This window comes from Lates calcarifer, linkage group LG19 (assembly GCF_001640805.2).
Source record: "Lates calcarifer isolate ASB-BC8 linkage group LG19, TLL_Latcal_v3, whole genome shotgun sequence".
NCBI classification, from domain to species: Eukaryota; Metazoa; Chordata; class Actinopteri; family Centropomidae; genus Lates; species Lates calcarifer.
In genome coordinates, this window is record NC_066851.1 from 4170146 (window position 1) to 4186194 (window position 16049).

A 16049-nucleotide genomic window follows, 5' to 3' on the forward strand; every position below is an offset into this window, starting at 1 on the left:
CATTTGGTGGGCCTATTACTATATTATTATTTTACTGTGGGCTAAAGCAAGTGCAAGGCAGCACAGTAGATCTGAATAAATAAAAGGGAACCAAATGAAATGGACGACTGTTCAAAAGTATCACTGGAGCGCGAACAGGAAAAACTACAACTACCAGAGACCCCAGTCCCAGTTCTTCTGGTTTACGGTTACCAGGGGAGACCGAGGGAAGCTACAGCCTCTGAGCACAGGAGCCTGAAAACACAAGCAATGAAACTACGATTTTGAACTGTTTTTCAAATACTTTTGCGGTGAACGTTTTTCACTATAATCGTAGTCAACCCTCGAATTTGTCAGGCTACACTTATTATTGAATATTAATTCTGTATAGCAACAGGTAACGTTGCGTTTGGCTGCTAGCTAACGAGCAAAGCTAACGGTAAAGGCTAACGTTACATTCACCGGGTTGAGGCTGCATGATTTAAGCTAGGCTGAAAATGTTAGCTCACTTTAGCTGTCTGGTTTGCTAACTAACGTTAGGTCAGTTTGTTGTCATGTTAATTAGTAAAACTCCACTATAAATAATTCGTCTCGGAGAGGTAGTGGTCTGTAACGTTATTACCACCACCACCATGTTTATCTATCTCAGTAAGAAGGTGAGTGTCTCGGGCATCCCCATGACCTCAGCCATCTAACTAACCACTCAGTACATCAGTTATGACACTGAGCGCTGGTTAACGTGTGGCTGCAATTTCTTTTGTCTTATAGATTGCTATCCCGAACAATATCCATCTAAAATGTGTCTCTTGGAACAAAGATCAGGGCTTTATTGCCTGTGGAGGAGACGACGGTCTCCTGAGAGTACTCAAACTTGAAACGCAGACAGGTAAGGTCAGGTTAACCTGCACCGCCCTTGTACACTCTGTCTTGATTTCCAGGCCATCTCATGGTACACCTGGCCATAGATGGGTTTAGATGGTAATGTAATGTGTGAGCATGAAAGCCTGGATAATCATAAACACAGTTTATATAAGTTTTAAATGCATGCAGGGCACTGCACATTCATAAGTTTTAAATCTTTAACAGCGTATATATATGGCACATAGTCAACAGAATTGGACTTCACTATCCCATTGTCCATATGTTACTCATGTGTCACTAGACTAACTCTGGCAAAGCTTGTTGAGTTGTTAAAGTCCTTCTCTAGTTTCTAAGGTTGGTGAGGTTTGATGAGTCTTCTACTGATTACCCATGTACTGATACTGACTTGGCTTGGCCTGATCTTAGGTGTTTTATGTCAGTTACACTGTGGGTCCTTGTTCACATTTAAATATTCTACATGTATTTATTCATATTTACTGTAATTTTGCTTTAGGGTAGAATAAAAGTGATGTTAAATGTTAAATGACACTGTGAGACCTAAATGTTTTTGCTATGATGAATGATGTCCTGTTCATTCAGCTATGTGTTAAAGTTTATTTGTTACAGTCAAAACCGTTATGTAGTACCCATGTGACTGAGATTTGAGGGCTATTGACAACAGCTCTTACAGTGTGTAAATAATCTTCCATAAGCCTTTTGGCTCTGTTCTGGTACCTAAGTGTCCTGTCACTGTAAGTAGACATGGTACTACCTCACCCGCTTTGCCCGTTGAACAGACATAATGTTATTATGTTAAGCAAATGTCTAAACCCGCCAATAGTAAAGTGGAAGAAACAATAAAAACTCTGTGCTGATATTTATCTAGACACTACTATACACGCTAGGGTCTGCTGTATAGAATATTTTCTATAAAATGTTTTCAACAATTTTCTCACTGAGAATTATATGTCGTTAATTATCTGCTGTTCTACATGTTAATCTCACTTTCGATGTGGTTTCTCAACAGATGATGCAAAACTTAAAGGTCTTGCTGCACCCAGTAATCTGTCAATGAACCAGACTCTAGAGGGACACAGTGGTAAGTTATATTTAGTCATTGCCAAGCCTGTTATCATTATAGTATGTTATAAACAGCCAGTGTGCACAAATGACACAGCTTAAGTGAGCTGCGTCATTGTTTGACACTTAACAATTATTACACTTGCAGGTGCAGTGCAGGTAGTCACCTGGAATGAACAGTATGAAAAGCTGACAACCAGTGACCAGAATGGACTCATCATTGTGTGGATGCTCTACAAAGGTGATTACTGCTGCAAAGTCAAAATATAAGTTGTAAGGAATTTGGCATGTATAGTTTGTTGTCTTTGTCCCTTCCGTAGGTGCGTGGTATGAGGAGATGATCAATAACAGGAACAAGTCAGTGGTGAGGAGCATGAGCTGGAACGCAGATGGTCAGAAGATCTGCATTGTGTATGAAGATGGAGCTGTCATTGTTGGATCTGTAGATGGTAAAAAGCTTTACAGTGTGATTACTCAAAATCTAATAAATGGTAATCACAATAGCCTTCCAAACATATTTAATTTAAAATCACCCCTGACAAGGAGTGCTTTGTTTACGTATATGAGTAGCTCATGAAGGCCTTGTTTTCGTAGGTAACCGGATTTGGGGAAAGGAGCTAAAGGGAAATCAGCTTGCGCATGTGGCATGGTCGCCAGACAGCAAGATCCTCCTGTTTGGCATGGCCAATGGAGAAGTACAAATCTATGACAACCAAGGAAACTTCATTGTGAGTGCACAGGTTTTAAGTAAAATAAAATTATCAGTTCATCTTACCGTGGACCCATGTAGCTTTCTGACTGTGAAGGTGCAGGCAGCTCCTTGACTTGTATCATGTACCCACATGAAATTGATTATAGAATAATACTTTAATTGCCTTAATAGAATTATGATCCTGAAAACTGAAAGTGATTCTCCCTTTGTTTTAAGCACATATGCTGTTTTATCTATTTTATATTGGTGTATGTTGACTTTTGATAATCTGTTATGTTTCAGATGAAAATGACCATAAGCTGCCTCACTAATGCCACTGGAGCTGTCAGTATAGCAGGTATCCACTGGTATGCAGGAACAGGAGGTTATGTTGAGCCAGACTGTCCATGTCTTGCTATCTGTTTCGACAATGGAAGATGCCAGATCATGCGCTATGAGAATGATGAAAGTAAGGAAATAAGCCTTCAAAGACTGCAGTATAATTTCCAGGTTGCACTTCAATGAAATGTTTACCAGTGGTGATGGGCTATGCTGCTACCTTGTTCTGCAGACCCAGTGTGTATTGACACTCTGATGAATGTGGTCAGTATCCAGTGGAATCATTGCGGCAGTGTTCTGGCAGTGGCTGGTTCTCTCAGAGCCTCAAATCTGGAGAAAGAGTTTAATGTTGTGCAGTTCTACACACCATTTGGAGAGGTGAGGGTGAAGCTTTTGTTCCCTTTCTTACAGAGTTTTATACGTGAAAATTAGATTATTATTACTTAGTAATGTACCATTCAGCGTTCTTGTCATTATCATATATGGGACAAAACAAAAAAATAAATAAATTGAGTATTTGCAATGCTATTTGTTGTTTAAACAGCATCTGAGAACTCTCAAAGTTCCTGGGAAGCAAATGACAGGCGTTGCCTGGGAGGGAGGAGGGCTACGTATTGGCCTGGCTGTGGACTCCTACATCTACTTTGCAAACATAAGACCAGATTACAAGGTAAATGTCAGCACCTTTGGTTTTCTTTTATATAACATTTTTGGAATCAAACAATTCCTCTTACACAGAGCAATGATGGCTGAAGCTCTTGGTAAGTAGACAGCTGATAATGTTAACATTGGCTTTGCAGTGATAGCAAAAACCTCACATATAGCATCTTTAATCAGAAATTCTGCTATATTGTCATTCAGAAGACCCTTGATTATGCCACCTTTGCTCAGTTACAGAGAACGAATCTAAACCAGCAATTTTTCTGAGCTTTCGCACAATGAGTAAAAGCATCAACCAATCACACAGACTGCCAGAGGCTCATGCTAGTCATCTTTTTGTTATTTTTATGAGGTTTATGAAGCAGCTGTCTTCTTCATCTGTGGAGCCAGTCTACTTCAAAGACAACACCTGGCTTGATGCATGTTCCTATCTTTCGAAATGTCTGTTTCCAAATCACACCTTCTTGTCACACAGGGTGACACGAATGAAGGTGGAATTAGTCATAGTAGAGTAATAAGATGTGGTCAGCTGATTTATAAATTAGTATGAGGATTATTAAGATTTACAGTAAAAATACTACTTGGGTGGAGTAGCTTTATCACTACACCACCAAGTGATCAAATATATTCCAACAAAGGAGTTATATGGTGGAAAAGAACGGAGACATTGAACCGAGGGTATACCAGAATAAAAAACATTGTCTCAAATTAAACTATGGGCGGTTTGGTTTTAGAGGTCTTTGGTCACACACTTCTCGGGGTTCACAAAGCCCACACAGTATGTGAATCTCACCAGCTCTTTCATGTTTTTCAACAGTGGGGCTACTGTTGCAGCACTGTGGTGTATGCCTACACAAAGCCAGAGAGGCAGGAGTACTGTGTGGTATTCTGGGACACCAAAAACAACGAGAAGTTTGTCAAATATGTCAAGAGCTTGATGTCCATCACAACCTCAGGGGACTTCTGTATCCTGGCCAGCAAGGCAGATGACACCCAGCCTCAGGTACAAACACAACCTTAGAAGGCAACAGTAGGAACAAAGCAAATAAATAAATAAAAATCAGGATCTGTAATAATCCTCAAAACATTACAGGTAAACTTGATATGCTAGTTACTACAATGTCTTAGACAAGATCTATATTAATACTCCACTGAGTAGACATGTGAAATAGTGAAATCCAATAGGGAAGATATATAGTAGATATAGAGTGAGCTAAGGATCACAATTGTTTCTCTGCTGTCTTGCCTCCTGTTCCTTTAATTCATGCCAGTATAGGAGGATGCTGAGTTAGAGTCTGGGAGTCATGCAAGGGTAAAGTACTAATTAAAACCACACTCACAAAATGAAGACTAATTGTTCTGATATAGAATTATAAATTGAGTTGTAGAATAATGTTGCTCCATTGTGTGTTTTTCAGTTTGTCCTGATTCTGTGCAATTCCATTGGGACTCCACTGGACTCCAAATACATTGACATTGGTGAGCGTATACAGTAAACAGAGATTACATTCACTAGTCAACACATCTTTAAATGTCTACCATTCCAAGGTTGCTTACAGTGACCATACCGTGAACTTACTGTAGCACAGCAACACGGGGCTGATACAAGTCCTCATTTACCATAAACCTGGTTAATTTTTTCAAGACACTGTGAGAAGTCACACCCTGTGTATAGATAGCTGTGAAATGGTGGTTGGCATTCTGCCACCTGCCACCCACACTTTCATCTTTCATGGCCTCACAGCATCCTATAGCAAATAGACAGTGAGTGCAGGGCGTCTTTGGCCAAATGTTTGCTGAGGAGCTCATGCCAAGATGGTTCAAAGTCCACAGGTTTGAAAGACTCAGTGGTCTGAATGGGTTTGTGATATCCCACCTTGGTAAATAATATGTGAATGAGTTCAAGTTTGCTCCTTTGCACCTTTCTCCTCTGGCTTTTTTCACTAGACTAGTCAGTGTATTTAACAACACACTGTATCATCTTCTCAGGACTTGCATGTTGGAATTTATGCACACTTAAAATGTGCACTGAATTTCACATTTTTATGTGAACACCTAGTTCCTACTCATTTATATACTGGCACTGAATCTTTTGAGATCAACAAGAACAAACAAAAAACTCTAAAGCTTTTTTATTAGTGATATTTGTAGCACACTCCTCTGCATTTGGAATCTGAGGCCAAGAGCTGAGCACACACACAATTCACCAAATTACAAAAATCAATAGTTTATACAAGTTAATTTGTTCTGAAATTACACAGTTATACACACTCTATCTTGATCTTCAATCAAGTAAGTCTGTTAAAGTCTGTTACTTGTTCATTTGTTCAGATCCATTGTTTGTCACCATGACCAAGACACATGTAATTGCTGCATCCAAGGAGGCTTTCTACCTGTGGCAGTACAGAGTGGCAAAGAAATTAACTGCCCTGGAAATCAACCAAGTGACCAGAACTAAGAAAGAGGGCAGAGAGAGGTGAGTTTTTCAGAAATTGGCATGAAACTTTACAGTGCAACTGCATCTAAACCTGATGTCATGAGAACTGTATTTAAGAAAGCCAGGTACAAGTGGATGGGGACAAAATAACCACATTAGAAATTACAGTACATATCAAGCAGACCATGGAAAGTTACAGGGAAGCAAGATAACCACAAGGCTACATTCTGAGAGTCAGTGGATGAAACCTTGGGATTATTGGCTCACTGTTACAGTGTAGAGTGTTGGTACTGACAGCACCATGAAAAGGATTCATTCATCTGAATCAAATGCCACTGAGGTTCCAGACAGGCTGGGCATGACCTAATGTTCTGCCAGGACTATCCTAGCATCAAAACCACAAGTCACCTCAGTGGAAAGGACATCTTTTCATCGTTTGTCTGTCTGGCTGTCTCTCAGGCTCTCTCTCATTTGTTTTCACTTCCTGCCACTTTAGGGTCTATCACATTGATAGCAATCCATCTGGAGCCAGTGACAGTGGTCCAGATTTTACAAAAGCCTTCACAGTAAGTGACAAAAAACATTTCTGAGGCATTTTAGTTCATAAGAACGTGATTTTTTTAATGTCACTGAAACAGCCTAAAGCATTGATGTTAAATTGTTTAAATTTCTATATAAAACAAATAAATTAACACATATATAATAATCTTTATAAAAATGACAAGGAATACATTTAAAGAGAAAGAAAAAACATTTTCCTACTAAGAAGAGAAATTGTCATGGTTCATGTATGTTTTTGGTCTGTTTCAGGCAACTCGAGATCCCATCTGCTGTATTACAGCAACAGATAAGACCCTGATTGTGGTATGTACATTTCTGTTTTTATCATCCAATTTTGAATTGTACAGTAAAATGCGTAGTAAAATTAAAGCAAAGTTTTGGGTGCATATGTGCTTATAGGGCCGTGAGTCTGGCACCATCCATAGATACAGCCTCCCAAATGTTGTTCTCATCCAGAAATACACTTTGAACAACAGAGCCTACTATTTGTCCTTGAACTGCAGTTCCAGGTAAGCATCAATTTGTGTTGTGGTGTCAAGAAATAAGACCGCGTCCACATATCTTTGGAATGATCAAAGCAGTTTGTTGAATCTGATGTTGTATTTTGGAACACTGCTGTCACATATAAGTCACATATAATCATCGTTTTCTTTAGTCGTCTGGCGATAATCGACATCGCAGGCGTGCTGACTTTGTTGGACCTGGAAGTTCGTTCCTTCACAGACGATAGCACTGGGAACCAGGCATCTGCAGGAGATCCATCCAAGTTTGAGCGCAAGGATGTCTGGGACATGAAATGGGCAAATGACAACCCTGATCTGTTCGCCATGATGGAGAAGACCAGAATGTATGTCTTTAGGAACTTAGACCCAGAGGTGAGTGCTTGGTCCTTGTGTGTTGGTCAGATAACATCAGATTTAAAGCTGTAACCTCATCTGCATTGTTGTATTGTTAGTAAATAAATATTTATCAAATGTCAAAATTGTTTATTATATCTTAAACAAACAGGAGCCCATCCAAACATCTGGATACATTTGTAACTTTGAGGACCTGGAAATCAAATCTGTCTTGCTTGATGAAATCATGAAGGTAAACATTCAAAGCAAGTGGCATTTGAGTTGCCTGAATTCCCAGCATAATTACACTGATATCACAGCCAGTTACTAACATCACTATACTTATTTTATCATGGTAAGAATTTATCACTTTGCTATACCTTTAAAGCTGACTTTGTATGTGTTTGTATTTTAATGAAACACACTTATGGGAGGTTTTCTTACAGGATCCAGAGAGGCCCAACAAAGACAACCTCATCAACTTTGAAATCCGCTCCCTGAGAGACAGTCGTGCACTGATTGAGAAAGTTGGAATTGAAGATGCCTCACAGTTCATTGAAGACAATCCTCACCCAAGACTCTGGTAAATGCAACACTTTGCTTTACTTTTTCGACTTTTACTTTTGATTTGACATGGAAGGGGGTTCTAAGAATAAATTGATTTGAATGATTTGAGTGATTTAAATGTATCCATTTAAGTGATTTAAGATTTTTTAAGGATGAGATTTTGGTGTTGGCAGTGTCTTCAGTGAGTAGCCATACAGTGTAGCCATACAACATTAAGTTAAGACTAAGACTAAGACTAATGTAGTTATGTTGACATAATTTTGTCCACCCATTTCAAATCAGTGAGGCTAGTATTAGCCTGCTGTATTCAACTGCATTAGTTTTAGTTATGTCTTCCTAATAAACTAACTGTAATAAACTAACTGTATTTTCTGTTGATGAAGTTTATGTTTCTGTGATCATAATAGCCATCACTACTCATGCCAGTTACCTAGGTTTTCTTTTGTTGGTGTTGTGTTTTTGTGCAAAGGAAAAACTTAATTTCTTTTACCATTCAGTCAGCAAATGCAAACGGTTATAATACACTTGGTATAATTGGTATAATTATTCAGTGATGGAAAGCAGTTTTTAAAGCTTTAAATTAATTCCTAGATTGGCTGTTTTTGAGGAAAAAACAGTCAACCTGAACAGGGTTCTCAGGTCAGGTTAGGACAAATAAAGAGCTGCTGTTACTACTGTTTTTCATCTGAGCATATGTGCTGGTGTGGGAGGTTGATGTGACAGAGTATTAGAGATTTATGGTAAGGTTTGAAGCAGCAGTGTGATCGCTGTTGCGTATGTGTGTTCTCTGGCTGGTGTGTCAGTTTTTGCAGGATCCCTCAAAATCTGGCAGTGTCAATAAATGACCCTTCCTGTTCTAACAGTCAGTTCCAGTCAGTTCAAAGTCATGGAATCATCAATATTATGAAGTACTGCTGATTATTTGGTTCCACTTAGATATTGATTTATAGTTACAAGTAACAATCTGAGACATGGATTGGTGAGTGACTTCATACAGATCTATTAATATCTCTGGTCCAGTTTATAACTAAATTAAACATATTACAGTGGATATAAGGACGTAGGCGTACACATCAGTCGTACTGATAGTAACTCACTGGCCCCCTTTCTTAATTTTCAACCTGTCAGGCGTCTGCTGGCTGAGGCAGCTCTGCAGAAGCTGGACCTGAAAACAGCTGAGCAGGCCTTTGTACGCTGCAAAGACTACCAGGGGATCGAGTTTGTCAAGCGCCTGGGCAACCTGCAGAGTGAGCCCATGAAACAAGCAGAGGTGGCAGCTTACTTCAGCAGGTTTGAGGAAGCTGAGCGGATGTACCTGGATATGGATCGCAGGTACATTTAGCCATTATTGTCTGGGCACATTTGATGGTGAAGTTAAAACTTACCCTCACATTATTGGATTAATTTTTTGTCTGTCATTTTTAAGCTCAACTTTACCTTATAAAATGAGTTGCCACTAGTTTTTGCAGGCATGATGGTAATGGCAGACAATGGACATGTGTTTCTCTGTAGGGACCTTGCCATCAGCCTCAGAATCAAACTGGGAGACTGGTTCAGGGTGCTTCAGCTACTCAAAACTGGCTCTGGAGACTGTGATGATGCTCTGCTAGAACAGGCGTACAATGCAATCGGAGATTACTTTGCTGACAGACAGAAGTGGTATGGGGATTTGGTTTTTCCCTTTTTTCTGATAAAAAAGTTTTTCTTAAGTGCATAAATACTGTATACTCTAGTTAGAAGTTTGTTTACAGTAACATGTTTCCCATTTATCATTTATAAGCAATAAATAAGTAATGCATGGTTTGTAGCGCACTGTAATGTAGATGTAAGAATACATGACGACATTTTGAAATGTGTATTTATGTATTTGTTAACACTTATGTTTTCTCCTTTGAAATAGCCATAACTGGTTTATAAACACTTAATGAATGATAAGATACGGTAACATAAAAAACATCTTTATTCAATAAATCCTTCACAGGTAGATTTAAAACACTTCATAAATGTGTTTTAAAACATATACAGGTTTTGAAGGTTCATTCTTGACCTGGGAAATAGAGGTTTGTCAAAGAAAATTCTTAACCCAAGGTCTACTTATTAAATTTCTTCTGGAGCATTTAGAAAAAACGATATTCACTTTAACAGTGAAAGAAGTTTGCTCAGATGCCTTGAAAGGAAAGAGGACATTTTTAGAGACAAGCAAATGATTGATAAATTTGATAAGTAGAATTATAGCTAGAATTATACTGTAGTAGTTGTCACTGACAAATAACATAAATAAAAAAATGCCCTTATCTGCTTATAACCACATTATAGTGTCATAGTGTGTTGCCATTCATCAGCTGTTTATATGGTGCTTATAAATGCAAAAGTAGGGGGTTAAAAATTAGGGGGGCAAAGTGATATCCAATAATTCAACAAGTGTGACAGTGTTATATGTTCTTTGTGTGGACGATAAGCATCACTGGAGTGGCAAAAAGCAACAGTAAATATACAAAATATACAACTATATAGACCCTAAAGTACTTGGTCTCAACACCACTTAATGTCATTTGTACTACTTTGTTATTTATTATATTCCAAGTACCTAAAAACAGACAATCAGGAAATGCTATCTCAAATGTCAGTATCTGTCAGCTATGGTATCATGATTGTTGTTAAAAACCAAATGAAAAACTGTTATTTTCTCCTGTTTCCAGGGTCAATGCAGTGCAGTACTACCTTCAGGGCCGTAACCAGGAGAGGCTTGCAGAGTGCTACTACATGTTAGAGGACTATGACGGCCTTGAGAGGCTGACCACTGTGCTGCCAGAGAATCATAAACTTTTACCAGTGAGCCAAATGTTGAAGACTTACTTAAAATAATTACTCTCTGATGTTCGCTTCTAGCTCTATGTGGAAGCTACAGGTCTCAGTGATTCTAAATCTGTACCCTTAAAGGAAACTAATTCTGCATCTGTTATCATTCTCTTAACTATGTTATAGGAAATTGGACAGATGTTTGCTACTGTGGGCATGTGTGAACAAGCTGTGAACGCCTACCTTAAGTGCAACCAGCCCAAAGCTGCTGTTGATACATGTGTCCATCTGAACCAGGTGAGAGACAAACAGAAAACTTGTGGTGCCTCTTGTGACACTCTGAATACATAAGGCATTCCCGCAGTGATTGACCACACAGTTTGACAGCTTTAGAGCACAGCAGTCACTCTGGCACCTGCTGTCCTCCCACTCCTGTTCTCATCCTGAGTGATATTTAACTCTGGAGTGTGAATGCTGCTCTCAAACTATGTTACTATGTTTTTCCAATGTAAATTTTCACATTTGGCTCAAGAAAAATGATTCAGGACAGGATGGACATTACATTAGACAGTAAATTTTAGCATTATGACAAGAATACAACCTCCAAATCATCTATGTAAGCTGAAACTGTTCTACTGTGTAAAAACTGTTCAGCCACAGCTGGCTGTGCTCTAAGTGCCGTAATTCACCCGTAATTTGGCTCATCCAAAAGGAGAAGTCATTACCACTCCCAGCTTCCTCTGTTCCAGGCACTTTCCCTGCTGTGTTAATGCCCTGTTTCTGACAGTGAAATGAAAGGAGTGTCACTTTTATTGTTTCCAAATCTTTTGCCACAGCATGGTTTAAAACTGTGTCTTCTAATGTTATCTGAGTGTTGTGCTCTTGCTGTTAGTAAGATATGCATATTCAGGTAATTTTAGGAGCATTTTATTACAGTTGATGACTGTTAAATTACAACAGATTAATTAAATAGATTTTACTGATTTTACTGTCTTATTTAAAGTAAATGCTGCATTTATAATATGCACTTTTTTCAGTATCATGTTCAAGAATCTACAGTTAAAAGTAATGATGATGTGATTATGTTTTCGAATGACTGTTCTCATTTTCCTTCAGTGGAACAAAGCAGTGGAACTTGCTAGAACCCACAACATGAAGGAGATTAAATCTCTTCTGTCCAAATATGCCTCACATCTTCTTGAGAAGAATAAAACTCTAGAGGCAGTGGAACTGTATCGGAAAGCCCACCATTTCCTTGATGCAGCCAAACTCATGTTTAAGGTAGGTTTGTTTTTTATGGTTGTGATTGTGAGTGACTCTTTAACTAACAGGACCTGGTAGAACAGCTTGTTTGTGGACACATCTGATGGAATTCGTGGCTGCTGTTTGCAGATAGCGGATGAGGAGGCGAAGAAAAGGACTCGACCGCTGCGGGTGAAGAAGCTCTATGTGCTGGCAGCACGTCTCGTTGAAAATTACCACGAGCAGGTGAAAACGTCACAGCAGAGCAAAGCCAAAGGGAAGAAGTCTGAGGTACCTAATATATACAATATACTTGATATAGATTTCAAATATTGTTTATGACCTATTTTAGAAACTATACAAAGTCAAGAGCATATTTTAACAGTATAGAAATTCATCATATACTCTTAATCATTATATTTTGCCGATGCTGAAATGCATTTTGACAGTGAACCATCATTTATTATAATTAGGCAACATTTGCACTTGCTGGGCTGCTCGAGGAAGATGCAACCTCTTCAGACAATCGTGTTGTGGACAACGCCTGGCGTGGAGCTGAGGCTTACCACTTCTTCCTCCTTGCTCAAAGACAGCTGTATGAAGGCTACATGGAGAACGCCATGCGCACAGGTACCAAATCACAGGACACCTCATCATATTAATAAATTAATAACAGCATCATCTAGGACTGAAACAATAATTGAATATTCAGTCAACAGAGAAGTAACCATCATTGAATAATCTTTTAAGATGGTAAACATTCAATGTTTCTTATTTTCAAAATGTGACAATTATATTATTGTTGCTTTGTAACACTACAACCTGCCTGTCTTTGGTTGTTGGACTGTTGTTCAAACAAAATATTGAAGACATCAATTATGGCTCTGAGAAACTGTGATGGGCATTTTTCACTATTTTCCAACATTTTTGTAGACCAAAAGATTGACTGTTAAATTGTAAAAATAATTAACAAAGTGTTACTAGTATTTTCCTCACCCTCTCAAAGATAGGATTGAAGTACATGAGCTGTTATTCACTTAAACTAACTACATTCATTCATCTTTGTCATTTGGAAACAAGGTTATGAATATTATTATTGCCCAGGTGCTGTCTGCACAGGTCTAGTCAGTTTTATTTATATAGGACCCGAATCACACCAGACGTTATCGCCAGGCAGGTCCAGACCGTACTCTATATCATTTACAGAGAGACTCAACAATTCCCACATATTAAGGTAGTCATGTGTAGCATTTGTAAACAACAACATTATCACATTAAGTTAGATACCCTTGTATGTTTACTGTATATAAATGAAACAATACTTAGTCATTAGATCAATCTTCTAGTTACAGACTATTAAAGCTATTAAAATACAGAACGTATCTGAACTCTGAACTAACATGTCAGAGAGTACAATATTTAGATTTTAAAATGATATAATCATATCAGTAAAAAGTTATTCCAAAATCAACTCAATTTCTGAGTCACTAAAATCATGGTCACTTATTGATCTCTAGAAATCCTGGAGCTGAGTATGGTGACTGACTGTATTTTATGTGAAGTAGTATTTATCTGATGAGGATGCACACATAATGAATGTATTTTTATCATGCAAAAAATGGCTCGGGTGTGTCTTGCATGTGAAGCCAGTAGACATATTTTAATTACACTACATTTGATGACCTCTCAAACAAAGGAAAACAGTTCAATTGGTTTGAAGTTGTTATGAATCTTTTGGCTTTGGTAGACTGACAGGACTGTACAAAAACAAATTAGTTCTCTATCACTGACTCAAACAGAGTGGAAGTCTCACTCTTCGCTCTTTACCTCCATTTTTAAAGCCATTCATCTGTGTGAGTATGAGGACATCATTCCAGCAGTGGAGATCTACTCTCTACTTGCCATTTGCTCCGCAGCCAACCGGGCGTTTGGCACATGCTCACAGGCCTTTATCAAACTGGAATCTCTACCTAGTCTGGAACCTGAACTGCGGCAGTTCTACGAGGACCTGGCCCTGGAGATCTTCACCAAGCATGCACCGAAGGACAGTCGCACGATGGAGCGGGAAAGATCATCAGAGGGGTGAGTTCAGATCAAGAGAGGCTCCAGACACTCATGAGAGGATCAGTTCCCTGGTCTGTAGGGATGCAAAATTAGTTTATCATGTTATTGTAATGTCTTTGAAGAAGAGAAAGTTTGCTCTTTTTTTTTTACCTTGTTGGATTAATTCCATGCATGTCATTATTTCAGTTTGAGTGGAGACTGATGGTTCACCATGAGCTTAGCTCAGCTCTAATGATTAATGTCCTCCTCTCAAAAGGATGTTAGAATTTCCTGTTCAACATAACTACTCATTTTCCACTGCCATAGTATCAAAGTAATTCCTGAAACCGTTTATATTAATTCTGTTTTTTGCCATTTTAGGGCAGAAGGAAAGTTACCCACATGCATCGTGACCGGTCTGCCGATCCAGGAGTACCAGTTCTGGATGTGCAGTGTGTGTAAACACTGTGCTCTGGAGCAGGAGATTGGAAAATATAACTGCTGCCCTCTGTGCCACACTCCTGTAGTATGAAGCAGAGGGACTTTTTTCAGACAGAAAACCACACTTCAAAACATTTAATGTACTTTACTCACATATTGTTTCTTTTTATGAATTTATGGAATATATTTGTTATTCTTATTTTGTTGTTGTCCTCTTTTTGTGGTTAAGTCTGTAATATTCAGTTATGAAGGTACAAACAGAACGAAGACCTAAACTGATATTGTCAAACAGCAAAATATATGTTCAGCAAGCTTCAGCTTATCCCTCTTTATATAATTGATTTAAATGTTGAGTTCTTTTACAGTGAATGTTGTAAAATACTTGAATGAATATAAATGCTTTGTTAACTATTTTTATATTGAGGTCCACAGTGAATAAACAGTGTATAAAATGTATTTTAATTGGAAATATTTTGCTGTCCATTTATACCAACTAGTTCATTTGAAAACTAAGCCTGTCCACAACACCCACCACCTAACAAGTGTCTGTGCAGACCATTTGTAAAGAGCTCTGAAGTACATTCAACCAGATAAAACACCATCTCAAAAACATTTGCCTGAATGTGGTTATGAAAAACTTGACCAACACTATTAATTATATGGTGAATAATTCACACAACACTAATGGTTACAGAAAATAACATCACTGATGTAAATATAAAACCATATTTACTTTAGTCTACTGAAGTAGCTCCTCCTTGTTTTATCTCAGGCTGATCTGTTTCTGATACAGTCTTCCTCTGCCATCTGCTGTCAGTAAATGGCAGCAGTGAGTAGACTGCGATCCCCAAACAGTCACTGCATAAAAGGTTCAAGGCTCGATCCAGTGTTCTGTTTTGCATATTTAAAGCATTTTTTCCATAATTTGGTACAGATGGTGATCATATTTCTGATGCTGTTATACTAAAGGCTCTTGGTGTGCCAATGCAGTGTGAGTTGTTGTGACCTAATTATTATTTACACTGATTAATCATTAGTTTATTTTTGCTTGGCTTTGGATGATTTCTTCAGACTTTGATGATGAGTGTTTCATTAAGGTTTTAAGTAACATGTATCACACTGGTGTTCTTCAGTTCATTTGAGTCATTGACTCAAAAAGGTGCACTGTGTATTTCTACTGAGGTTAGGCTTTTAAATGAACTTTTAATTTGTGTCTACCCAAAAGTATCAATACATGAATGTGTATCCTGCATGTCTGCAATCCCCAGCGGCTTCTAAACATGTAAATATTGAGTGTGTCAGCTCGGCTCTCACCGAAAACACAAAGAACATCAGTCTTGATTTTGTGCTATCTAATAATGTGGCATGTTTATACTGTAGGTGTTTGACAGTGGCAGTCTTACCCTATTACATTATTTACATCTTCCCTAGCTGTCTTGCACATGTTTATTCCTCCCTGCTGTTGTCAGGTCATCAAACATTGCATCAGTATTGCATGTGCATCTTGTCAAGA

General features: G+C 38.3%; 1 protein-coding gene across 2 annotated transcripts; it reads left to right on the forward strand.

Annotated features, from left to right (window-relative positions):
- The first annotated feature begins 186 nt into the window (after window positions 1-186).
- On the forward strand, window positions 187-14992 carry wdr35 (WD repeat domain 35). 2 transcript variants are annotated; one of them, XM_018695132.2, is made up of 28 exons: window positions 187-635; window positions 748-865; window positions 1868-1939; window positions 2069-2161; window positions 2241-2369; window positions 2515-2648; window positions 2915-3080; window positions 3183-3328; window positions 3495-3620; window positions 4428-4613; window positions 4887-4922; window positions 5029-5089; window positions 5942-6086; window positions 6544-6613; window positions 6858-6911; window positions 7008-7117; window positions 7264-7483; window positions 7617-7697; window positions 7891-8027; window positions 9140-9343; window positions 9524-9670; window positions 10711-10843; window positions 10997-11107; window positions 11927-12091; window positions 12203-12343; window positions 12526-12682; window positions 13894-14134; window positions 14477-14992. In XM_018695132.2, exons 1-28 carry the CDS (start codon window positions 612-614, stop codon window positions 14625-14627), a joined length of 3558 nt encoding a protein of 1185 aa, XP_018550648.1. In that variant the 5' UTR covers window positions 187-611; the 3' UTR covers window positions 14628-14992. The 2 variants fall into 2 exon arrangements, with proteins under 2 accessions (XP_018550648.1, XP_018550649.1); XM_018695133.2 differs by lacking the exon at window positions 4887-4922.
- Window positions 14993-16049: the final 1057 nt, after the last annotated feature.